General features: G+C 38.6%; 1 protein-coding gene across 5 annotated transcripts in view; it reads left to right on the forward strand.

Moving 5' to 3' along the window:
• psip1a (PC4 and SFRS1 interacting protein 1a) overlaps positions 1 to 26,756 on the forward strand; it is a 167,486-nt gene that overhangs the window by 94,003 nt on the left and 46,727 nt on the right. For 3 of the 5 annotated variants that reach the window (XM_052544979.1, XM_052544982.1, XM_052544981.1), the window contains exons 7-13: positions 2,209 to 2,271; positions 2,370 to 2,448; positions 2,547 to 2,640; positions 17,194 to 17,243; positions 17,323 to 17,393; positions 17,602 to 17,703; positions 17,820 to 18,018. In XM_052544979.1, coding sequence (XP_052400939.1) covers positions 2,209 to 2,271; positions 2,370 to 2,448; positions 2,547 to 2,640; positions 17,194 to 17,243; positions 17,323 to 17,393; positions 17,602 to 17,703; positions 17,820 to 18,018 — 658 coding nt within the window. Of the gene's footprint in view, positions 1 to 2,208; positions 2,272 to 2,369; positions 2,449 to 2,546; positions 2,641 to 17,193; positions 17,244 to 17,322; positions 17,394 to 17,601; positions 17,704 to 17,819; positions 18,086 to 18,395; positions 26,171 to 26,756 lie in introns of those variants that run through there. The other 2 variants (XM_052544983.1, XM_052544980.1) reach the window with 2 other exon arrangements.

Here is a 26,756-nt window from a genome sequence, read left to right on the forward strand (position 1 = left end):
CTATGAGTTTGATCCAGAGCATGCTCCAGTCCATGAGTTCGCTCCAGCTTCTCCCGAGTTTGTGGCTTCCACTGCAGAACCTTCCAAGTTGACGGCATCCACTTCAGCTCCTCTCTGGGCAGTTGTGCCTACTCCTGAACTCTCAGCCTGTCAAGGTCAAGGCAGACATCTCAGCTCTTTGCCTGTCCTTTCACGGCCAAGGAGGCAGTGTGCTAACCTCTCTATGCTCCCTGTTCCAGTCTCGTCTGCTCCGCCTTTGTTCCCTGCAGTAGAACATCAGCTCTTTTGAAGTGATCCTCAGCTCCATCGGTCTTCTGCTCAACTTTGTTAGTGTTGGTGCAGTGGATAAGACACATGCCTTTGGTGTGAGAGACCCGAGTTCGAATCCACTGAGAGACACCAATGTGTCCCTGAGCAAGACACTTAACCCATAGTTGCTCCAGAGGCATGTGACCTCTGACACATATAACAATTGTAAGTCACTTTGGATAAAAGTGTCAGCTAAATTAATAAATCATGAATAAATGGTAATCTACTCCTCCATGGGGATCTTAAGTCTGCTCAGCTGTGGTGGTCTACAGCTCTGCCCTGGTGTTCTTCAGCTCTGCTTCCTTTTCCCTGGTGATCTTCGCTTCCTCTTCTGGCTCCATCCTGGCTTCCTGCTGTGCCGGCTTCACCCTGGCCTCCTGCTCCGCCAGCTCCAGTTATTCTTCCTGTCCATGGGGCTGGTCCTCCATTCCATTCCTCCATCATGACTGATTAATGTTCACTCTGATACTCAGTGATCTTGATGTTTTCCCAACCTGCATCAATGGACATGGTCAATTAAGTAAATAACAATTTTAGTAGAACGTGTGGAAGGTAAAGCATGTAAAGTTTTTACATAGTACAGAAGAATATGTAGACTATAATTTGTGTGTATTTTATTTAATTTTTTTTACATATACATTTTTTTTCCACATAAAACGTATACCGTATTTTCCGGACTATAAGTCACACTTTTTTTCATAGTTTGGCTGGTCCTGCGACTTATAGTCAGGTGCGACTTATTTATGAAAATTAATTTGACATGAACCGAGAGAAATGAACCAAGAGAAATGAACCAATAGAAAACATTACCGTCTCCAGCCGCGAGAGGGCGCTCTATACTGCTCAGTGCTCCTGTAGTCTACATAAGACATAGAGCGCCTTCTCGTGGCTGTAGACGGTAATGTTTTCTCTTGGTGCTTGGTTCTAAATAAATGCGACTTATAGTCCAGTGCGACTTATAGTCCGAAAAATACGGTAATTGAAATAGTATGAAATTTTGCCTGATTTTGAGATCTCTTGTTAGAGTACATTGGAGGGTATTTAAAAACTTAATTTAAAAATCTGAAGATAAAATCAACTGATATTTATTAACGGTGTGTTTGATCTGATGACTATTCATATAATTGAGAACGTAAATTATTATTATTATTTTTTTTTTTTTGTATCATTACATTGAATTCTCTTGGATTATTAAACCAACAATGTCTGATTGAAACCAATTATGTGGGTATCCTCCTGAACTAAAACTTTACTGATAATTTTAGACAGTTTGTCAAATTCATTTTCAGTATTACAAGTTTATCTTAATCTATACAGGTGCATCTCAATAAATTATAATGTCGTGGAAAAGTTCATTTATTTCAGTAATTTAGCTCAAATTGTGAAAATTGTGTATTAAGTAAATTTAATGCATACAGACTTAAGTAGTGTAAGTCATTGGTTATTTTAATTGTGATGATTTTGGCTCACATTAACAAAAACCCACAAATTCACTATATCAAAAAATTTGAATATGGTGACATGTCAATCAGCTAATCAACTCAAAACACCTGCAATGGTTTCCTGAGCCTTCAAAATGGTCTCTCAGTTTGGTTCACTATGCTACAAAATCAATTTTGGCTCAAAAAAAAAAAAAAAAACTCAACAAATTAGAATACTTCATAAGACCAATAAAATTGAAAATAAAATAAAAAATAATGAATTGTTGGCCTTTGGGGAAGTATGTTCATTTATTGTAGATATACTCAATACTTAACCTGCCCACATTGCCAGAAGCACCAAAAGTTAAATGACCATGTTGTCGGTGTGCTTGACTGGCCAGCAAACTCACCAGACCTGAACCTCATAGAGAAATGGATCTTGTCATATATATTTTATAATTTATTTTGTGTTCCCCAGGACTTATCACAGAAAGATACCACACATGTCTCTGCCAAAGATAAAAGAGGAAGGAAGAGAAAGGTAATCACTCTATGCACTTTGCTGATGGTTCTTGTGATTAGGTTACATGACCAATAACATAACTGCCATAAATGTAATATTTGATTTGGTTTTAACAGATTGAAGCTGAACGAGACTCTGATACAGAAAACTCAAGCCCCACTTCAAGTGCTCCTGGGTTAGATTTATTATCAGCAGGTGCAGATTACCCTTTCAAACTCTGTAGATGTTTTCTTATTTTTAATGAAGCAATGCATATATAAATATGTACGTGGTTTGACTTTTTTCTTAATTAGGTGGACCAGTTCCATTACTTAAGCGCAGAGGAAGGAAACCTAAAATGGAGAAATCACTGATTCTGCAACAACGAGCTTCAAAGGAGACATTGAGGTTAGGTGATAATTTACAAATGTTTGTTTAAAAAATATTACAGATGGATCTTTTTGTCATTTTGTCTCTTTGTTAAAAGGAAAGTTCACTTGCAAAATGTTCACTTTCAGAACGCAAGCTTCTGATGGGCACTTAAGTTTGAACTAGTGAGTTTAAGTATATTGGTCCCAGTGGTCGTCTTGTAGGCAAGCATCGGTACCTTGAATTTGATGTGAGCGTCTATTGGTAGCCAGTGTAACCTGATGAGGAGAGGAGTAACGTGAGCTTTTTTTGGCTCATTGAAGACAACCCTTGCTGCTGCATTCTGGATCAGTTGCAGGGGCTTGATAGTACATGGCCCGCCAGGAGAGCATTACAATAGTCCAGTCTGGAGAGAACAAGACCTTGAAAAAGAAGTTGTGTGGCTTTCTCTGAAAGGAAGGGTCTAATCTTCCTATTGTTGTATAAGGCAAATCTGCAGGACCGGGTTATTATAGCAATATGGTCTGTGACTATGTCTCCACAATGCTGCAGCATATTGAAACCAAACTTGGTTTGTGTTATGACAACCATAACCTGAGGTTACCTGCACAGTTTTTTTCAGAAGATATATAAAAAATCTGTTAGCTTATTATTTTTTAACATATTGGCCAAAAACCACAAGACTAAGCTCTAAACACCAGTCTTGCTGGCCAGAGTTACGGATTTTATATGGATAGATGAAACCATTTTCATTTAACGTATTAACATATTTTGATGGCATGATGCTAAACTGCATCTGAATCTGTATCTCAGCGTATCTTTGGCATATTTTATATGTGATATACGAGCACGTACATTTGAATCACTTGCGCATACATGTGAAACACTTGCGTGCACATGGGAAACACTATATATCTTTACATATATATGAAAGACATGTGGTTACATAGAAACACTTTGCATCAGAGAGCTGCACGGGTCCGATTTTGTCAATATATTGGTATTAAATGCATTTTCTGAGAATTTATATTTCACGTTTTTACTGCAAATGTCGAAATACGTGCTCTTTGGTCCATCAGTGCTTGAGTCACTGATCACATTAGAATAAAATATCTCATAATAAAATACAAAATTGATTGATTTATGAATGTATATGCATAGTTCTCATCAGTCGGAAATACAGATAAACGCTTCCATTTGTTGTATTTTTGATCCTGAAAGAAAACAACAACAAAAGAGCGAATCATACCACCGTCTGAGGTTGTGCTTCAAGCTGAACGCACCCATTTTTAAATCGTCCACAGCTGAGCATCGCAAATACATGCAAGTGGAAGTGTATTGTTGTTTAAACACCATAATGATCGCGTTAGTTGAGCTATATAAACTGAAAACAAAAACAACGAAGGAAAAAAAACAGCTGGCTGATCTTTTACGTCTTTTTACTAATGACTCATGCAGCCGTTCGCGCGGGTACCCGAACCCGTGCAGGACTCTACTTTGCATATACCCTGTAATAGCCCACTGCACTTTCAAATATTCTCGCGAGTGAGAGAGCATAAACATTTTCAGTGTGTCCGGAAGTTGTTTCATTGCAACCGGAAGTTCATTTGGTTCATTTGGAAACAGAAGCACGGTTTATGCAAAGAGTTTCTGTGTAACCGCATGTCTTTCATATATATGCACAGATGTACAGTGTTTCACATGTATGCACAAGTGATTAACATGTACGTGCAAGTGTTTCACATGTATGTGGAAGTGTTTCAATGTGTATCGCAAGTTTTCAATGTGTTGCAAGTGTTTTGTCTCAAACAGCCTCCCATATAAATAAGTACGTAGGTCTGCTTCTCTACATGGGTGTGATGGATCTGTCAAAAGTGAGGGACAATTTTCCAGCACTTCCTGGACATTGCAGTGACCAACAGCTTCATTTTACACAGACATACATGTACACATGCACACTCACTTATGTATGTGTGTATATATATATATATATATATATATATATATATATATATATATATATATATATATACACACACACACACACACACACACACACACACACACACACACACACACATACACACACACACACACACACACACAAGTACATGCACATGCACACATACACAAATATACAGATATACACAGTGATAGCTGCTGTAACTAACAATTAAACACACTTTAACCTAAAGTGTACATGGAATAAGACAATCACCCCTACCATTTTTCAGGCATGTGATCAGCTAGAGACAAAAAAGCAGGAAAATCTGACCATGCCCCATGTCACACCTAAAAGCCATGCCTCCAGCACTTATTATTAAAAAGTTTTCATTAAAAGGTGTGTCCATGGCGCCGTGACGAAGTTCGATGTCCCGCCATTGGGAATAAAAGATGTTATAACTAGGGCTGGGTACCAAACCCGGTATTAAAATGGCCCCGGGGCTAAATTATGAAAGACCGTAGTATCAGTAAAATCTGACGGTATCGGTTCTGCTTTCGGTACTGGAGGGGAAAAAAATTATGTACTATGTATTTTTGCTTAAAGGTGCTGTAGGGAACTTTTGTAAAAAATATTTTTAATATATTTATTAAACCTGTCATTATGTCCTGACAGTAGAATATGAGACCGATAATCTGTGTAAAAATCAAGCTCCTCTGGCTCCTCCCAGTGCTCCTATTGCCATTTGCAGAAACTCCATCGCTCCCGGTAAAAAACAACCAATCAGAGCTGCGGTCCGTAACTTTGTTTGTGTTCAAAATGTAGAAAAATTTATATAACAAGCGAGTACACCATGAATAAATTTTCTAAACAGTGATTCTGGGCTTGTCCTGAATCACTAGGGTGCACCTATAATAAGTGTTTATATTCGGACTATTTTAGATTGCTTCGGGGATACCGCGGCGGAGTAACCCAGTACCTTTGTGATTCTTCATAGACATAAACAGAGAGAAGTAGTTCCGGCTACTATGTTCTTCTGCAAGACGCAAGCAGTTCTGTTTATTAACCGCTAGAGCGTCAAAAGTTCCCTACCGCAGCTTTAATAATGTTATCGTGCACATCTTATCTCACCAAACATTTCTAATGTGCAATCATATAAAGAAGTTTGTCCGTGAGATCTGCGTGAACTCTCATGCGTGCCGCGGAGGCTGTCTGTCAGTCACACACACACATACACACCACAACGAGTGCGGCGCGCGCCCAGACATAACAGTATGAAAACTCCCGCTTAATAATAAAGAGTGACGATGGCGAAGAGATTTTCTTAATAATGTTATTGTGCACATTTTATCTTACCAAACATTTCTAATTTGCGATATTATTAAGACGTTTGTCTGTGAAATCTGCGAGATCTCGCATGCGCGCCGCGGAGGCTGTCTGTCAGTCACACACACACACAACAAGAACGAGCGCGGCGCACACACACGCATAAGGGGCCGTTCACATATCACGTCTTCTGCACGCTCAAGTTCGTTATTTCAAATGTAGGCGCGCGGTGTGCGCTCATAATGGAAGCTATGCGGTCGCGATGCGCATGCAGTGCGACGAGCTAATTTTTTCCAGGCGCATCCGCACTGCATCGAGTTAAAAACATCTCAACTTTTCAGAATGCCACAAGCGCACCGCAGGTCATGTAGCTTCCTCACCTTTTCCGTTACAACGTTGAAAGCTCAGCCAAGATGAAGGAACAGCTGATAGCTGTATGTGAATTTTTCAAATTAATTTAGTAGCAGTGCTACTGCAAGCAGTTATTGTGCTGCAAATCCATTTATCCATTGCTGAAATTTCTGGGTCTTCATGGAGAGTGTCAGGAGCACAAGTGCCTGAAGGTTTTTAGACACGATATGTGAATGCCCCCTTACAGTACGAAAACACCTGCTTAATACAAAGCGTGACGATGGCGGAAACGTTCCAAAGTGTGGTTATACTTCACTAGAGTTGATGCAGACAACGCTGGTTGTCATAAGTGCAACAAAATTAAGGGCAGAAACACAAGCAGTCTGTCAAAGCATCTTTCAAAAGTGCATTATGTGCAGACAGAGAAATGCAAAGTTTTCGACTGCCTAACACAACACAAAGTAACACAACACAAAGTAACGATAAAAATACCGTTAAAGTACCGGACCGTTAAGCAGTATCGGTAAGAGTAGTAATAGCGTTAAAACCTTAACGATACCCATCCCTAGTTATAACTCAGGCATAAAATGTCAGATCTTCCCCAAACTTCACATGTCATAAGAGTCCTGGCCTGAACACACCTTAAGGTCAATATTCCATCTGGTGTGGCAAAATGGCTCTTTATAGCGCCACCTATACACTTTCAACAGAGTGCACCTTGAGCTACGTTTTATTTACATGTACAAAAATTGGTACACACATTTAACACAGCAATACCTACAAAAACTTCTCTTGGTATGAAATCCGAATCCCAACAGGAAGTCAGTTATTTTCTCTGCAAAATTGTTGTTTTTGCCATTTTCAGGGGTTTTACTTTAACAAACTACTCCTAGAGATTTATTCAGATCAACACCAAACTTGGTCAGTGTAATCTAAAGGCCTTTGCGATGTTAAATTGCGAAGATCTTGAGGTTTTGTAAAAGGGTGTGTCCATGGCGGCCTGACAAATTTCAGTGTTTCACCATGAAAAAGGTAGTTGCTGTAACTCAGACATACAATGTCCAATCTGCCCCAAACTTCATATGTAAGATAAGACTTCTGCCCTTAACTGGTCTACATGCCCATATTCAGTTATAGTCATCGCGCCACCTGCTGGCAACAACAAGTGACATATTTTACACTGCTACAAACTTCTCCTTGAAATATTTTGACATTAATGTATTTTTTTGTGGTCATTCTAATCTAAAGGCCTGTGAAATGTTAAATTGTGGAGATCTTGAGTTTTTGTTAAAGGGTGTGTCCATTGCGACATGAAAAAGTTTGATGTCTCACCACAGCAAGAGAAGTTGTTGTAACTCAGGCATAAAATGTTTGATCTTCCCCAAACTCCACATGTTTGATAAGAGTCCTGGCCTGAACACATCTGAAGGCCAATATTCCAATATAATGATAGTGCCACCTGCTGGCAACAGGAAGATTGGCACATATAAATGATTTTGACATATTCCACTTATATTTACGAATTTAAATGCATATTTTTCGCCGTTCGCCAATTTACTAAAGCCGCTTGCTGGCTGTGAGCCCGGGTGCGAGGGCCCGTTCATCAGTGCTTGCAGCTTTAATTATGATTATTCTTTCGCCTCTTTTTCTTCTTCCTCTTCTTCTTCTTCTTCTCCAAAGTGTATCGCATTTCTGAGGCCCTAAACATATTCCAAAACTCACAAAACTTTGCACACGCATGAGAACTGGCAAAAAATTTACACGTCTCATTTAAAATAGGCCACCTGTTACATGTCAAGCTAATCAAGCTAAATGTCATGTACATGCATGAAAATCGGTACACATGTGTAACACTTCATTACCTACACAAAAGTATTGTGGTACAAAATCCAAAACCCAACAGGAAGTATGTTATTTTGAATTTCCTGTATGATTTTTGTGCAGTTTTTTCCATTTCCATGCCTCGTACTTCCTCGTACTTCCAAACTCCTTCTACAGTTTTAATCGGATTATCTTCAAATTTGTGACGTTAAATTGCAAAGATTTTGAGTTTTTGTCAAAGGGCGTGTCCATGGCGGCCTGAAAAATTTGCCATGAAACAGGAAGTGGCTGTAACTCAGACAAGCAATGTCCAATCTGCCCCCCAAACTTCACACGTGATAGGTGTTTTGTCCTGAACAAACACCCATGCCCAAATTCAGTTATAGTCATAGCACCACCTGCTGGTAACAGGAAGTGACATGGTTAACACTGTTATGGACTCCTAGGAACATATTAAAAAGTGTCAACAAGTGTTAAATAGGCTGACAACAAGCTAGAAACATACGAATACATTTTAGCAACACTTAGCTAAGTACTAAAGCATGCCACTAATGCAGTGAAAAAGAAGTTGCTGTAACTTGGGCAAGCAATGTCTGATCTGCCCCATACTTCAAACGTTTGACAACAAGTCCTGTCCTGAACACATCAACATGCCCATATTCGGTATTAGTCACAGCACCACCTACCTAAAAAGTCCTGAAGACATCTACATGTTCATATTTGGTTCTAGCTATAGCGCCATCTACTGGCAACAGGAAGTTACAAATTGAACAAGTTTGATAAGAGTCCTGTCCTGAACACATTAAGATGCCCGCTTTTGATTATAGTTATAGCCCCACCTGCTGGCAACAGGAAGTGTCATGTTTAACACTGTTATGGACTTGCAGAATAACAAAAAGCATCAACAAGTGTTAAATAGGCTGGTAAAATTCTTGAATCATGCTAAATCATGTTAACAACACTTAGCTCAGTGTTAAAGCATGCTACTAATTGCTGTAACTCAAGCAAGTAATGTCCGATCTGTATGATTAGAGTCCTGGCCTGAAGACATCTACATGCTCATATTTGGTTATAGTTATAGCGCCACCTACTGGCAACAGGAAGTTACATGTTTTACACTGGTATGCACTATTAGCAACACAGTAAAATATGCCATTGTGTGCTAAACATGCTAGAAATATTTTCAAACATGCTAGCAACACTTAGTGCCAAAAGCATGCTATTAATATTATGAAACAGGAAGTCGTTGTAACTCATGCATACAATTCCCAATTTGCCCCAAAATTCACAGTTGCCTGAGCATAACTAGGTCAATGTTCAATTATAATTGTAACGCCATCTGCTGGCAACAGGAAATTACTTGTTTAACACTGACTTAAACATGCAATGTCCAATCTGCCCCAAACTTCACGTTTGGTAAGAGTCCTGGTCTGAAGACATCTACATGTCAATATCCAGTTATAGTCAGAGTACAAACAAAGCCGTACATGCTGTTGGATCAAATTGAACCCCTGTACAAACAGAAATAGAATCAAATATCTGCGTCCAAAAATTAAATAGTGAAGGACAAGACCAAAACATATGGACATGGGTAGCTGGAGCCTGATGACATCTAATGCACATGGGATCGACATCATTATAGATTTTGGAAAGCCTCACTCGAGTGAAATGGGTACGATGTAGAATCTTGCACTGGATCAGACCATGTCTAGCACAAATAGATGAGGAGTGAACCCGATGCAAAATGGCAACCCACAGCTCCTCCGAGATTCCCTCCCCTAGATCCTCCTCCCATTGGGTTTTAATTTTATGCTGCGGGGTAAGCTGCAAAGAATAGATGAGATTGTATAAACGTGAAATCGCACCCTTAAGGGTAGGCAATGGGGTTAAAAAAGGAGTCAATTAGAGAGGCCACTGGGAGATTTGGGAAATTGGGGCTAAGATTGCGAATGAAATTATGAACTTGAAGATATCAAAAAAAATGTTGTTTAGGCAAATGGAATTTCTCTGAGAGTTGCTGGAAGGATGCAAATGTACCAGCAATATACAAGTCCCTAAATGCCTTGATGCCATAATCAGACCACAAAGATAAAGCCCCATCAATTAAGGAAGGATGAAAAACGGTTAGCTGATAAAGGTGCTAGGAAAGAGAAGGTCTGTAAACCAAAATGGCGTCGAAATTGCTTCCAAATTTTAATAATGGATTTAACTAAAATATTGTTGCAAAAAGGGGAGGGAGAAAAGCTAAGAGGAGCATGAATGAGGGCAGTCAACGAAGCAGGTTTAACAGAAAACATCTCCATACTCAACCATGTAGGAGGGACTGGTGCCCCCTCCAGAGAAATCCAAAGCTGAATTACTCTAAGGATAGAAGCCCAGTAATAAAACCTCAAGTTGGGAAGGGCCAAGCCCCCAAGGGTCTTAGGTCTCTGCAACAGCTCCTTTCGCAAACGAGGGACCTTCCTGTTCCATATAAACTCAGTGATTAACTTGTCTAATTTTTTTTAAAAAGACTGAGGAAGAAAGATAGGTATGCACTGGAAGAGATAGGACAATTTGGGGAGGATATTCATTTTAACCGAATTGACCCTGGCCATAAGGGAAAGAGGCAACAATGACCACCGCTGAAAGTCCATCCGTATCTGATCTAACAAAGGGGCAAAATTATAATCAAACAAATCTTCAAATCAGTCTCTAATCTGGATACCAAGGTATTTAAAGCCAAATGGGACAATTTTGAATGGGAAACCCTGAGCCGCATTTTGGGCATCTTGATTTAAAGGAAACAGCTCACTCTTGTCCAAATTTAGTTTATAGCCTGAAATCTGACCAAATGACCTAAGAATGTCAAGAGCAGCTGGAACGGAGACAGAGAGATTGGACACATATAGTAATAAGTCATCTGCATAGAGGGAGACCTTCTGTTCAAGACCATATCTTGTTATTCCAGTGATGCGTGGCTCTGAACGAAGCGCAATAGCCAGAGGTTCAATAGCAACAGCAAATAAAAGAGGACTCAGAGGACAGCCCTGACGAGTGGAGCGGTGCAAAGGGAAATAATCTGAATGGGTGTCATTAGTTCTGACAGAAGCCACAGGGGATGAATAGAGCAACTTAATCCAAGAAATGAACTCCTGGCCAAAACCAAATTTCTCCAAAGCATAAAAAAGATAGTTCCACTCCACTCTATCAAAAGCCTTCTCCGCGTCTAATGAGATTACGGCTTCCGGCCCCATTGAGGTGGAAGGATTATAAACAACATTGAGAAGTCGTCTGAGATTAAAGAACCCATGTCTGTTCTGGACAAAACCTGTCTGATCAGCAGAGATTGTCAATGGCAAAACTGATTCCAGTCGCAGAGCAAATAATTTAGACAGAAGTTTTACATCTACAGGTAAAAGACTAATTGGACGGTAACTTGAACAGGGAAAGAGGGTCCTTATTCTTTTTTAAGAGTAACGATATGGAGGCCTGATTAAGAGTGTGAGGTAATTTAGAAAGAGTAAAAGAATAATTGAACATTTCTAACAAAACTGCTGCTAATTTATCAAAAAAGGTCTTATAAAACTCGGTCGGAAAACCGTCCGGACCTGGACACTTTCCAGACTGCATAGAAAATGTTGCCCTTTTAAGTTCATCTATGGTGATCGGACCCTCTAACTGCTCAGCAATATCAGCATCTACCATAACCAACTCCAGTGAGTCAAAAAAACTCTTCAGGGCTGACTGACTTATCAGACCCAACCTCAGAATTATATAAAGAGGAGTAAAACAGTTTAAACTGATCATTAATTTTTTTAGGATCGGTTGTTACACCAGAAGGAGTATGAATTTGTGGAATCTGCTGAGAGGAGGAAGCCTGTCGAAGCTGATGGGCCAAAAGTTTGGTCGCCTTATCCCCAGATTCATAATAACAATATTTAGCCTTAAATAAGAGCTCCTCAATCTCTTTAGTAGAAAGAACATCAAACTCAGCCTGAAGAGAGAGACGATCCTTATATATGTTAGGGGATGGGGAGAAAGCATAGATATTATCAAGCTGGGAGATTCGTAACCTCAAATCCTTTAATTATTTTTTCCGTTGTTTGTTCTCATAGCTGCTGTATGAAATAATTTCACCTCTAATGTATGCCTTCAAAGTCTCCCAAAGAAGGGAGGCTGAGATCCCTGGAGTTCTGTTGGTAGTAAGAAAAAAGTCAATTTGATTAGTAACAAACTTAACAAAATCCTCATTAGATAGCAAGCGCGTATTGAGACGCCATGGGGGGGCACATACGTTCACGCTCCTGTATGAATAATTCCAGTGTGGTCGGAGCATGATCTGATAATAGAATAGTATCATAAGAGCAAGACTGACCAGAATGGAGAAAACAGTTGTCCAGGAGAAAGTAATCAATACGAGAAAAGGAGTGATGTACATGAGAAAAAAAAGAATACATTTTACCAGACGGATTAAGAAAGCGCCATGGATCAGAGACTGAGAACTCATCCATAAAGGATAAAATGGTCTTAGAAGACCTCGAGGGCACACCTGGTCTAGTAGAAGAACGATCTAATACAGGATTAAGCCAACAGTTGAAGTCACCCCCCATAATAAGTAGATGTGTGGACATGTCAGGTAATTTGGCGAACAATTGATGGAAAAAATCGTCGTCCCAGTTTGGACCATACACATTGGCCAGAATCACAGAATTACTATATAGCTGTCCCGTAACAAACACAAACCTCCCATTGGGGTCAGCTATTACATTAGAGCACACAAAAGGAACCGATTTATGAATCAAAATTGCAACACCCCTAGATTTAAAATTAAAACTAGAATGAAATACTTCACTGACCCACCTCCCCTTTAATCTGATATGGCTGGAAGATTTTAAGTGAGTCTCTTGAAGGAAAACAATATGGGCACCTAATTGTTGAAGATGGTGAAGAACTTTGCTACGTATAATAGGCTGATTTAAACCATTACAGTTCCAGCTAACAAATTTGAGTCCTGTCCCTGAATGTCGTGGCATCCTAGACTGCTGCATGCTAGTCAAGTATTAGTATACACTGCAGCATGGAATGTATGAATGTAACAGTCACAGAAATGAATTAAAACATGGGCGACCTGACTAACCAAAATACAAAACACACAGCGAGAGAAAAAGAGAGAACTCCTCACACCCCCACCCACCACCCCACGAGCTGAAGCGTCTTCCCAAACAAGACGCGAGCAAATCCTACAAACAAACAAAAACATCCTAGCACGCTCCATTAACAGCACAAACCAGTAGTGCACATGCGAGTTTTAATAAAGCATAAAATAAATATATAAACAAACACAGTATCAAAATATGAAAAGTGACTCAAGTCCAAGTGTCACAAACCTAAAGCAGTGCAGTTTACCAACAGAAAACGCGTTAAATTAACTCCGTTTACCAAACAGACTGCCAGCCGCTTTCAAATTGTAGCTCCAGAAGAGACACCAGACTTTAAGTTCACCTTGACAAAGTCCATTGCAGTGGCTGGGTCCTCAAAGTTGTGTGTAGCTCCACCGGGAAGAGTGATCTTCAAAATCGCAGGAAACATCAATCCAAACTTCAATCCAGGACACGAATGTAACAAACGTTTAACGTCCGTGAATGCAGCACGTTTCTTCGCAACTGACACAGTATAGTCAGGAAAGAGAAACAGTCTTTTACCTTGGTGGAGAAAAGGGGCCTCGCTGGCCCGGCGTAAAATGTCATTCCTCACGTGAAAAAAGTGCACACGAATCACAAAGGGTCGGGGTGGTTTATTATCACTGGGCTTGGATCGGAGACCAGGCCGAGGGAGTCCATCAGCAGCTGGGCAATAAATTCAGTAGGGCGCCCACCTTCGGCCCCCTCCGGCACACCTACCAGCCGTATGTTGTTGCTCCTCGCTCTACCCTCCAGGTCTTCACACTTATCGGTCAGCTGTTTAACCTCGGCTTTTAGCGTGGAAACTGTTGAATCCAGTGAAGTTAGCAAGTCACTGTGGTCAGTGCACGCGCGCTGCAACTCCGTAATAACTTGATCATGGGAGCTGAGTTTTTGTTGCATCGGTTCAATTGCGTGCCTAAGGTCCTCTCTTGCCGAAGAAATGTCCGCTCGAAGCTCGCATGACAGCGAGTCTATTTTGCCGCAAATATCCCCTTTCAACTGATCTAACATAGCCCGGAGATGATCCAAATTGGGCGCACACTCGGGGTCCGTGACTAACTTCGGCGGAGATGCAGGCTCAGTCGAGGGAGAAGCCTTATTAGCACGGCCTGTGCGAGCCGAGTTTCCTCGTGCAGCTGCCATTGTCGGTTGAAATTCCCCCAAAACACACCAAAACTGACAAAGTAATCATCACATTTTTGCACCAGCCTAATTAGTGAAAATAAACTGTATTAAAGAGTTAAGATAACCACAAACTCGCGGAGCGAAATGGAGACACATCCTTCATATTCGGTGTCCAACCACGCACCCCAAGAAGGAATATAATTGTGTGGAATACTGCCTTTTCTAGTATCTTAGACAGAAATGGAAGATTCAAGATCGACCTGTAATTAACTAGTTCTTTGGGATCTAGTTGTATTTTTTTGATGAGAGGCTTAATAACCGCCAGTTTGAAGGTTTTGGGGACATATCCTAATGACTGACAAATTAATAATAGTCAGAAGAGGATCTGTGATAAGTAGTTAATAAAGTAATTGCTGCTGTGCTGTTGGGAAATGCCAACACCTGCCGAGGTTTTATTATTTTTTTTATTTAATTCAGTCACTGTATTGATTAATTAACCACATCAATAATTTAGCCACTTCATTCTTCAAATAACAAAGCAAAACATGATTTCATGCACTAAATCTTTAAATTAAATAAAATTTTTGCATTTAGCAGACGCCTTTATCCAAAGTGACTTACAGTGCAATCAGGCTAACATTTTTAATCCACAACTTTTTGCACTGTTAACGCAATGCTCTACCACTGAGCCACAGGAACACAAATCTTTACGAAAAGAAATAATACTAACCGTATACAGTACAGACCAAAAGTTTGGAAACATTACTATTTTTAATGTTTTTGAAAGAAGTTTCTTCTGCTCATCAAGCCTGCTTTTATTTGATCGAAAATACAGAAAAAAACAGTAATATTGTGAAATATTATTACAACTTAAAATAATAGTTTTCTATTTGAATATACTTAAATATATATATATATATATATATTCCTGTGATGCAAAGCTGAATTTTCAGCATCATTACTCCAGCCTTCAGTGTCACATGTAACATTCAGTCTATCACATGATCATTTAGAAATCATTCTAATATTCTGGTTTATTATGAGTTTTGGAAACAGTCCTGCTGTCTAATATATTTGATGAATAAAAGGTTAAAAAGAACTGCATTTATAAAAAATAAAAACAAATTCTAATAATATATATTCTAATAATATATTTTCTTTACTATCACTTTTTTATCAATTTAACACATCCTTGCTGAATAAAAGTATTGAGTTTATTTTAAAGAGCGAGTAAGATGAAAATTCTAAGCTTCCTATAACTGTTTATAAGTTCTGTACATTAGGTTTAAATCCAAGGATAAAAAAACATTGTAATTTTGTCAAAATATCATTTTAAAATTACCTCAATTCTCAGAGATCCCAAAACGGTTAGCGCGAAGCTGTTCAAAAGATTCAGTTTCTTTAAACCCCACCTTTCGGTAGCATACTGTGTTTTGATTGGTCAACTGACATAGTTTTGATTGGTTGTTCCGCACAAAACTTCACGGTAAATAATGCGTTAGGATCTGTTTGGGGTGAATTATGTCTTATTCCTCTCACCGCGAAGCAAACAGTTAAATAAAAAACTTGAACAGTCTTGCTGCTTTTTCTTCTGTGTGGGTGTATTCAAGCCGCGCGCTTCAGTTTGAATCTGAATTGCGCGTTCAACGCGGGGGCGTGGTCACATTAGATATAATTAAGGGAGACATGAAAAACAGACATCGCGTTGTTTTCATATGGATTACTTTATCACAGAATATCTGTTTTCAGCAGCACTTGTTTAGTTTTAAAGTAGACATGTCAAGCTTTCTATAGATATCTCTCTCATGTCTCTTTGTTGAGTATTCACGGAGTTACACTTCATTTTAATGACGTGTTTGTAAATGAAGATCAGCGCAGACAGGCTGCAGACAGCACACATAGTGATAAGACGCTCGGGAGAAAACAAACACATAACTTCATAATCATACTTCGCGTTGTGATTCGGAGATACTCGTTGGTCTAAATAAAGTTGGTAATGAACCCTCTTTTATGGCCAAACGCTTTGAAAATCCCGCCTTGTAAACACCGAGATTAGAAAAGCAGTCATCAGTGAAATGTTGTGAACACAACAAGGATTTGTTGTACTGCTCTGGTATTGTGGTAAAAATGAATTTTAGCCAATGGTTCTTCTGATCTTCATTCTTTGGCAGTGAAAATAAAACAAACTTGCCTTTACAATTAAAAACACACTGTCTCCTCGACATGATGCTATCACACGAACCAGAGCATCTTTGTGGGGGGGTGGGGCAGGTCAGAGTTCCGTTTCTCCCAAGACGGTAGGCGGAGATTATTATGCAAAGTGTTCCTAGTGACGTACATAGAGAGATGGGCAAAAGATTTGAAATCAATAACGACTCGTTTCAGCAATTCAGAGCCGACTCCTTACTTTAGAAGCCAATAACTTTTTTAATCGTGTACTTTTTGGTTTAATTACTTTGCACATTGTTTACACTGATGGACAACTACATCATACACTGTAATACAGGTAATTTTTGATTTCCCATCTGTGTGGCTCTTTAAAAAAAAAAGAAACAAAAAATACTGACCCCAAATTACTGACCAGTAGTGTATATTGTTATTACAAAATATTTATATTTTAAAAACATAGCTTCTTTTTATTCATCAAAGTATCCTATAAAAATATAATTATTAATTTAAATTGTAGTAATATATTACAATATTACACTTTAATATTACATTGATCAAATAAATGCAGGCTTGATGAGCAAAAGAAACTTCTTTCAAAAACATTAAAAATAGTAATGTTTCCAAACTTTTGGTCTGTACTGTGTGTGGTTTTTTTTTTTATATTCTTAAGAATATTTATATTCTTTTCTGCAGATTAGGAAAAGATGGGAAGAGAGATGACAGAAAAGGAGACAAGAGAAAGGGTAAGACAATAAATAGTGAAGTGCTATGCAGTCTACATAGTCACCTAATTAACTATTTGTTGTTATTCTTCAAATAAAGACATTTCTGCAGAGTCCAGACTGCAGAAGTTGCTTGGGGATATTAAAACATCTTTGAAGATTGATAACCTCGTAAGTCCAGTGTCAAATTATATATTTTTTTCCTTCATTATTGTATATAGCTTTTAAACCTAATTTCTGTAATGTCACCTGACACCTACAGACTGATATTGATGTTGTCTGTATAACAATTTGCTAATGCTTCTTTTGAAAGTTATGTATTAACCTTCTTGCTTATGTAATTATGCTGTAAGTAAATCTTCACTCTCTCCATTCTTAGGATGTGAAGAAATGTTTAGTTGCATTGGATGAGTTGAATTCATTGCATGTTACTACTCAACATCTTCAGAGACACTGCGAACTCATAGCTACTCTTAAAAAGGTATAATTAAAACATTGGACAAAAGTCATGTTTGTAAATTATAATTGACAACTTAATTGTAAAAAGATAAAACAATAAATAGAGTTTTGAATCATAGTTTTATATTGTCTTTACAGATCCGTCGGTTCAAAGCCAGCCAGGATGTGATGGACAAAGCCACAATGCTTTATAATAAGTTTAAAAGCATGTTTTTAATGGGAGAAGGAGAGTCAGTGCTTAGTCAAGTGCTCAATAAAAGTCTGACTGAACAGAGACAGTTTGAAGAGGCCAAGAGGGGAGTGCTAAAAAACACAGAACAGACCAAAGAGCAGAAAGGTAAAAAACTGACTGCCACTTTCTTGTTTTTCTTCAGCTTACATTTTGGCATTACATACATATGAAGGTAATACAAAAGTTCAATCATATGCATGGATGTTAAAATATGAAACTGTTTGTGCCAAGAAGCTTCTTTAGTGCATGTGTGAGATGCATGGGCCAGCTTTGGACTTCTTGGAGATACCCCTTTCTGCTTTCATCAAACTCAAATCACTTTCATGAGAGCACTGAGTGTGGTAAACACATACAGGTGCTTCTCAATAAATTAGAATGTCAAGGAAAAGTTTATTTATTTCAGTAATTTAACTCAAATTGTGAAACTCATGTATTAAATGAATTAATTGCACATAGACTGAAGTAGTCTAAATCTTTCACAGAGGTCTGTATCCAAGCATGTTAACAGAAAGTTGAGTGGAATGAAAAAGTGTAGAAGATGGAAGAAATATGCACAACCAACCGAGAGAACGACAGCCTTATGAGGATTGTCAAGTAAACTGGATTCAAGAATTTTAGAGAACTTCACAGAGAATGCACTGAGGCTGGGGGCAAAGCTTCAAGAGCCACCACACACAAAAGTGTCAAGGAATTTGGCTACAGTTGTCATATTCCTCTTGTTAAGCCACTCCTGTACCAGAGACAATGTCAGAGGCATCATACCTGGGCTAAGGGGAAGAAGAAATGGACTGTTGCCATTGGTCCAAATTCCTTTATTCAGATGATAGCAAGTTTTTTATTTAATTTGTAAACCAAGGTCCTCGAGTCTGGAGGAAGGGTGGAGAAGCTCATAGCCCAAGTTGCTTGAAGTCCAGTGTTAAGTTTCCACCATCTGTGATAGTGTTGTCAAAAGACCCAGTACTTCGGTTCCAAGTCGGTACAAAAAAAATTAAAATGTCACGGTACCAGGTATCTTTAAGTACAGAGTACCCAGTCAACCCGATTCTTGATGCATACAGCGCTATGAAAACGTGGACGGAATCTCAAAATCCAGTCATGAAAATGAAACTTACATTTTAATATGGACAGTCACGGAATTTGTCAAAGTTAGCATAAATTAATCAAAACAAATTTCCATATGGACCAGTATCTGTAAATGTTAAGCTTCAAAAGTTGGTTGAAATATGAATCCTGCATGTTCTGCACGTCTCTGTGTGAATGAATTAATGGCAAAGACATGCGAGTTTGTTTACTACATAGACTGAAGCACGTAACGCTTGCAGTAATTTCAGCATCTGCTGTCTTAATGAGGACATAAATACTTAAACAACATCACTAGAACTGTTCTGAGTCACCTTACAAGCATTTCACTGGTATCGGTACCGAATACTGAAATTCTGATACCGTGACAACACTAGTCTTTGATGATTTGGTGTGCAATGTCATCTTCTGGTGTTGATCCATTGTGCTTTTTGAAAACCAAAGTCACTGCACCCATTTACCAAATCTTGGAGCACTCTATGCTTCCTTCTGCTGACCAGCTTTTTGAAGATGCTGATTTCATTTTCCAGCAGGATTTGGCACCTACCCACACTGCCAAAAGCACCAAAAGTTGGTTAATGACCATGGTGGTGTTGTGGTTGACTGGCCAGTAAACTCACCAGACCTGAACCCCATAGGGAATCTATGGGCTAATGTCAAGAGGAAAATGAGAAAAAAGAGACCAAAAAATGTAGATGAGCTGAAGGCCACTGTCATACCTTCCATACCACCTCAGCAGTAGCACAAACTGATCACATCCATGCCACGCTGAATTGTTGCACAAATTAAAGCAAAAGGACCCCCTACCAAGTATTCAGGACATGTACAGTAAATTAATATACTTTCCAGAAGGTCAACAATTCACTAAAGTTTTATTTATTAATTTATTTATTAGGGCCCGAGCACCGAGGTGCGAGGACCCTCTTGTATCTGCTTTGTTTATTAGGGTCCGAGCACCGAAGGTGTGAGGACCCTATTGTATCTGCTTCGTTTATTAGGGCCCGAGCACCGAAGGTGTGAGGACCCTATTGTATCTGCTTCGTTTATTATTATTTAGGGCTCAAGCCTGGAGGGCGAGAGCCCTATTGTTTTCCTTAGGATTATTTTTTATTATTATTATTATTATTTATTTATTTTTTTTCTAACGTTACGGGGACTTTTGGGGCCCTTAACATGCTTAAAAAGTCTTGAAAATTGGCACACACCTTGGAACCTGCGGCCATTAGGGCCGGGCAGAGTCTGATACACGGGCCTGGCACAGGGGCTCTACAGCGCCCCCTGTAGTACCGAGGGCCATATATCATGCATACTTGCACGCATAGATATGAAACTTGGTACATATATATAACTCATCAAACCAAACAACTTTGACACTGCATGTCATAAGCTCCGCCCAACAGGAAGTTGGCTATTTAGGGTTTTATGAAAAACACATGCTCTGGAATTTGATATACTCCTCTGAGGAACTCCACCCGTTCACCACAAAACTCGGTGAACACGATCTCAAGACATTGGGGATGCTAAATTGCGAAGAGATTTTTGATATCTCGAATGGTTTGCCCGTGGCGAGGCGTTGAAATTATGGCGAGAAATGAGAAACAGGAAATGTATAATAACATCCACATACATTTCCTGATTTTGATCAAACTTAATTGGTTTGTTCGTTGTATGATACCGATCGTATATATGTGACTATTAGGAGTCAAAGTTATAGCGCCACCAACTGGCAGCAGGAAGTGAATCATTTTCAGAACGCTTTGAATTCAGCATCTTATTTTTACTTGATTTGCTTCAAACTTCATCAGAATAATGACAAAACACAGCCGAAGAAAATCTGTCGTGGGGATATTTATATCTAATATAGTGTTGCCATGGCAACGTGTCAAACTTGAATGTTCTGTTCTGGTGATTTTTAGGCAGATAACTAGCTCAGATTTACATGAAACTCGAAACAGATATCAGTATTAAAGATAGCTAGACCATGGCAAAAGCTTTTAAAAGGGCGTGGAAGAGGCACTCTATAGCGCCACCTTTTGTCAAAAGTGGGGGGGTTAGTTTTAGCTACAGACACCAAACTTGGTACATAAATTGTTCTTATCAAGACGGACAACTTTCTAATTCACAGTCATCAGCTACGATCAACAGGAAGTTGGCTATTTTGACTTGAATATGGATTTTTGGGAATTTTCTTTTGTGAATTAATGCATACTCCTCCCAGGGGAAGTACACTATACACACCAAACTTTGTCTACATTAAGAAAAAACATTGAGGAACTTAAATTGCGAATGAATTTTGGATAGCTTGAACGGTTTTGTCGTGGTGATTTTTTGAAATAACAGTAAAAAGTGAAACATTAATCGTCTTGTATTTTTAAATTGCAGTTTCCAAACCTTTAAAAAACATTTTTCATTTAGAAAACCAGTGATTCTGAGGAAATATGCATAGTTTCATGACTTTACAGCACTGTATGATTAAAAGAAAATTAAAAAACTGTCAGACATCTGATCTCACTCTGTCACTCTGTGTGAGGAATGTATGTGTGCTGACTGTGTTTGTGTGTGTGTGTGTGTGTGTGTGTGTGTGTGTGTGTGAGTGGGGGAGAGGTGTGAGGTGTGAGGTGAGTGGCAGACAAGACAGGGAGAGAGAGAGGGACTTAAACATCTCTTTAATCACAAGAAAAAAAAAATATTATTTTAAATTGTAATTTTTTTTGTTGTTGTTGCTAATTGTGCTGTTTTCATTACAGCTTAAGAAATATCTTAGGCCTTATCCTTTTCTGACAGTTTCAGGGATTAAAAAATTCTAAAAATACTTATTTTAGCTGCAAATAATAATTTCAAACTCATTTGATACTGACCTCTGACACCCTGTGACATGACATTTATTTGAATTTACATAATCTCAACGATGTAACAGTAAAACTGTTCAGCTCACAGATGAAGACGAAGCTGTGATGCAAGCAGAACTATTTCACAAATGCTTAAAGGTTAATGAAATCAAAAGTGAAAGTGAAAGTGAAGTGACATTCAGCCAAGTATGGTGACCCATACTCAGAATTTGTGCTCTGCATTTAACCCATCCGAAATGCACACACACAGAGCAGTGAACACACACACACACTGTGAGCACACACCCGGAGCAGTGGGCAGCCATTTATGCTGCGGCGCCCGGGGAGCAGTTGGGGGTTCGATGCCTTGCTCAAGGGCACCTAAGTCGTGGTATTGAAGGTGGAGAGAGAGCTGTTCATGCACTACCCCCACCCACAATTTCATCCGGCCCGAGACTAGAACTCACAACCCTTCGATTGGGAGTCCAACCCTCTAACCATTAGGCCACGACTTCCCCTTTACACCCTATATATCCCCTTTACTGTAACAAAACACTTTTAAATTATTTAAGGATTTGGTAACACTTTAAAATAATGTCTCAATTGTTAACATTAGTAAATGCATTGGTAACACTTCATAATAGCTGCACTCCTAGCTAAGCATTAGTAAATAGCCAGTTCATGCTTTATATATCCTTCTCCCAAAATTAATATTTTAGTAAGCATTTTATAAATACAGCTATAATTAAATTGTTCATAGTTTATATGCACATTTATTTTGAGGAGATTAAAGGCTGTTATCTTCCAAAATAAAAAATAAATAAAAAAATAAAAATAAACAAACACAGAACTAAAAAGGGAATCATTAATTGGCTTGTATTTTTAAATTGCAGCTTCCAAACATTTCAAAGCATTTTTTCATACAGATCAAATCATTCTGAGGAAATATGCATAGTTTCACGACTTTACAACACTGTATGGACAACAGAAGATTTAAAAACTGTCAGACTTCTTAACTGACATGATCTCACTCTGGCCACTCTGTCTGTGTGAGGGAAGGGAGGGGGAGAGGGAGGGGGAGTGTGAGGGGGTTGGTGACTGACTGCATTTTTGGTGACTGACAGTGTGTGTGGATTGTAGGAAGGGGAGGTGCTATCTGGCAGAGAGAGAGACAGGGAGAGAGAGAGAGACCTAATCATCTCTTTAATCATCAGGGGGGAAAAAAAATCAGTATTTTCAATGTTTATTGTTTTTGTTGTTGCTAATGGTGGTGTTTTTTCCTTTCATTACAGGTTAAGAAATCTCTTAGGCCTTATCCTTTTCTGACAGTTTTAGGGATTTAAAAACATCCTAAGAATCCTTATTTGTGTTGCAAATAATAATTTCAAACTCATTTGATACTGACCTATGACAACCTGTGACGTGACATGACATTTATTAATATCATGGATGTAACAGTAAAACTATTCAACTGACAGATAAAGCTGCAATGCAAGCAAAATTATTTCACAAATGCTTATAGGTCATTAAAATCATTACAAAACACTAATAAATTATTTAAGGATTTGGTAACTGTAAAATAATGTCTAATTTGTTAACATTAGTAAATGCATTGGTAACACTTTATAATAACTGCACTCATTAGCTAAGCATTAGTAAATAGTTAATGATTATAAAGCCTTTTCCCTTAATAATAGTCATTATTAAGCAGTAATACATCTATAAATAAATTGTTCTTGGTTTAAAAGCACATATATTACAAAATAGATTAAAGTCTCGGTTGTCTTATAAAATAAATGAATAAACACAACCCAGTTTGATTCAGAATTCAGAAATATTTATTTCGAGATGCAATAAAAGGAAACTGTACACTTGAATAGCTTTTGAGCGATTATTGAAGGATTAGCATCACCTCCTCTTGTACGATGGTTTGAGGAATATATCTTCCAGATAGTACCGCCGCTCCCTATATGCATAGTATGCAGTTTTCGTAGGGCACCAACTCCCAGAGGGGGCACCATCCCAGTTGCTCAAAAAAAAAAAAAAAAAAAAAACATTCTCCCATCTGTGCTCGCGACCGCTCACACCTCATGTTTGCGGCTGAATGTTCGTAATTGATGGATGGACATCTATGCCTGGGTATAGGACATCAGCAATCAGGCACAGAGAAAAGAAAACTAAAGAAAAAAAAAACAGGCATAAAGTTGTCTTGACATTGGACATTCGAGAGTCTCAAATTTAGGGCCGGTCTCTAAAGTTACATGTGATATTGTTATACACTTTTCTAACGTCAGTAGCATTTGAAGAGAATGACTTACAGTCATAAAAACAACTGTAATTGTTCATCTAGGTGACAGCTATAATGCACAATTAATTTGAATGTTTGATATTTATTACAACAAACTGTAAGTCATATGTAAATTATGCTACTTTTTCACATGGGCTCAAATGCAAATTTGAAGCTCAATAGCATTTGTGTAAATGCATTGGTAACACTTTATAATAACTGCACTCATTAGCTAAGCATTAGTAAATAGTTCATGATTACAAAGCCTTTTCCCTTAATAATAGTCATTATTAAGCAGTAATACATCTATAAATAAATATAAAAATAAAGTGTTACTAAAGTTATATATATTGTTCTGTGTATGTGATTTCAAAGTCTAGATTGGTCGGATTAACCCTTTAACTGCCGCATCCCTTTAAACTTGATTGTCAGAGGGTTACTGTAAATGCTTATGCCCGGTGGGCACAGTTTTCCCGATGCCACCGGGGTGGCGTTGCACTGACGGCTTGAGCCCGACATCGCTGCTTGCAGCTATATTTAGGGCTCAAGCCCAAAGGGCGAGAGGCCTATTGTTTTCCTTAGGATTATTTTTTATTATTAGGGCTCAAGCCCAAAGGGCGAGAGGCCTATTGTTTTCCTTAGGATTATTTTTTATTATTATTATTATTATTATTATTATTATTATTATTTTTTTCCAACGTCTCGGGGGCTTTTGGGGCCCTTAACGTGCTTAAAAAGTCTTGAAAATTGGCACACAGATTGGAACCTGCGGCCATTAGGGCCGGGCAGAGACTGATACACGGGCGTGGCACAGGGGCTCTACAGCGCCCCCTGGAATATGGAGGGCCATATATCATACATTCTTGCTCGTAGACGTATGAAACTCGGTACACATATAAATCTCATCAATCCAAACAACTTTTGTATTGCATATCATAGGCTCCGCCCAACAGGAAGTTGGCTATTTAGGGTTTAGTATTCAAATTTTTCGTCAAAGTTGTGGGGGCTTTTGGGGTCCTTAACATACTCAAAAACTCTTGAAAATTTGCGCACACTTTGGAATCTGTGGCCTTTAGGAGCCTGCAGAGGCTGGGACCCGGGCGTGGCACAGGGGCTCTACGGCGCCCCCTGGAACACAGTCATAAATGTTGATGTATAGCTCACACATACTTGCACATATTCATATGAAACTCAGTACACATATAGATCTCATCGTGCCGAACAACTTTCGTATTGCATGTCATAGGCTCCGCCCATCAGGAAGTCAGCTATTTAGAGTTATGTAAAAAGCGCATGCTCTGGAATTTGAAATACTTGTCATAGGTTTTTTTCTCGATTGCCGCCAAACTCGGTCAACGTGATCTCAAGACACTGGGGATGAAAAATTGCCAGGGGATTTTTGATATCTCGAACGGTTTGCTCGTGGCGAGGCGTTGAAATTATGGCGAGAAATGAGAAACAGGAAGTGTCTAATACCGTCCACATACATTTCCTGATTTTAATCAAACTTCATCAGATTATTCGTTGTATGATGTCGATCGCATATATGTGACTATTAGGAGTCAAAGTTATAGCGCCACCAACTGGCAGAAGGAAGTGTGTCATTTTCAAAATGATTTGAATTCAGCATCTTATTATTACTCGATTTGCTTCAAACTTCATCAGAATAATGTTAAAACACAGCCGATATAAATCTGCAAGGGGGATATTGATATCTAAAAAATTGTTGGCGTGGCAACATGTCAAACTGGAATACTTCTCAGGTGATTTTGAGGCAAATAACATACTTAGAATTTCACAAAACTCTGAACACACATCAGTATTTCTGATAGGAACTTAAATTGTGAATGGATTTTGGATAGCTTGAATGGTTTTGCCGTGGTGATTTTTTTAAATGACCTTACAAAGGGAATCATTATTGTATTTTTAAATTGCAGCTTCCAAACACGTCAAATAATTTTTTCATACAGATGAAAAAGTCATTCTGAGGAAATATGCATAGTTTAACGACTTTACAACACTGTATGGATAACAGAAAATTAAAAAACTGTCAGACATCTCATCTCACTCTGTCCCTCTGTTTGAGTATATGTGCTTCAGACTTCCATTGTCTGAGAGAAATAGCGCCCCTACAGGTTCAATTCCCGGACTTTTACTTTCACTTTTAAATCGGTTAAAAATACAAACAAATACTTAGATTTAATTCACACTGACAAGCTAAACCAACATATCTGATTATTACCGGTTCAGGGCTCATGGATAAATTATTTCTGGCCAGAGATACGTGAGAAATAGGAGAGATGAATCACCGCTGTGACCACGAGCGTCTGGAGTAAAGAGCTCAGAGAAAACGAATTTATTCCTGTTTTAAAGCTTTTAAAAATAAATTATTACAGCGATATCACACAATCAACCAATTAGAACACACCAAGAGCTAAATTCAGATGTTTTTGAACTGTTTGTGTGAAAATGAAATATTTGTGGCTGCCTATCTAAAATCACCGCTCCGATCAGCGCGTACAGTGTCGAGCTCAAAACAAACGAATTTATTCTTGTTTAAGAGCTTTTTTAAATAAAATATTACCACAAATGCACACAATAAACCCATTGTAACACTACAAAAGCTAAATGCAGGTGTTTGTGACCTG

This window comes from Carassius gibelio, chromosome B1, assembly GCF_023724105.1.
Source record: "Carassius gibelio isolate Cgi1373 ecotype wild population from Czech Republic chromosome B1, carGib1.2-hapl.c, whole genome shotgun sequence".
Classification (NCBI taxonomy): Eukaryota; Metazoa; Chordata; class Actinopteri; order Cypriniformes; family Cyprinidae; genus Carassius; species Carassius gibelio.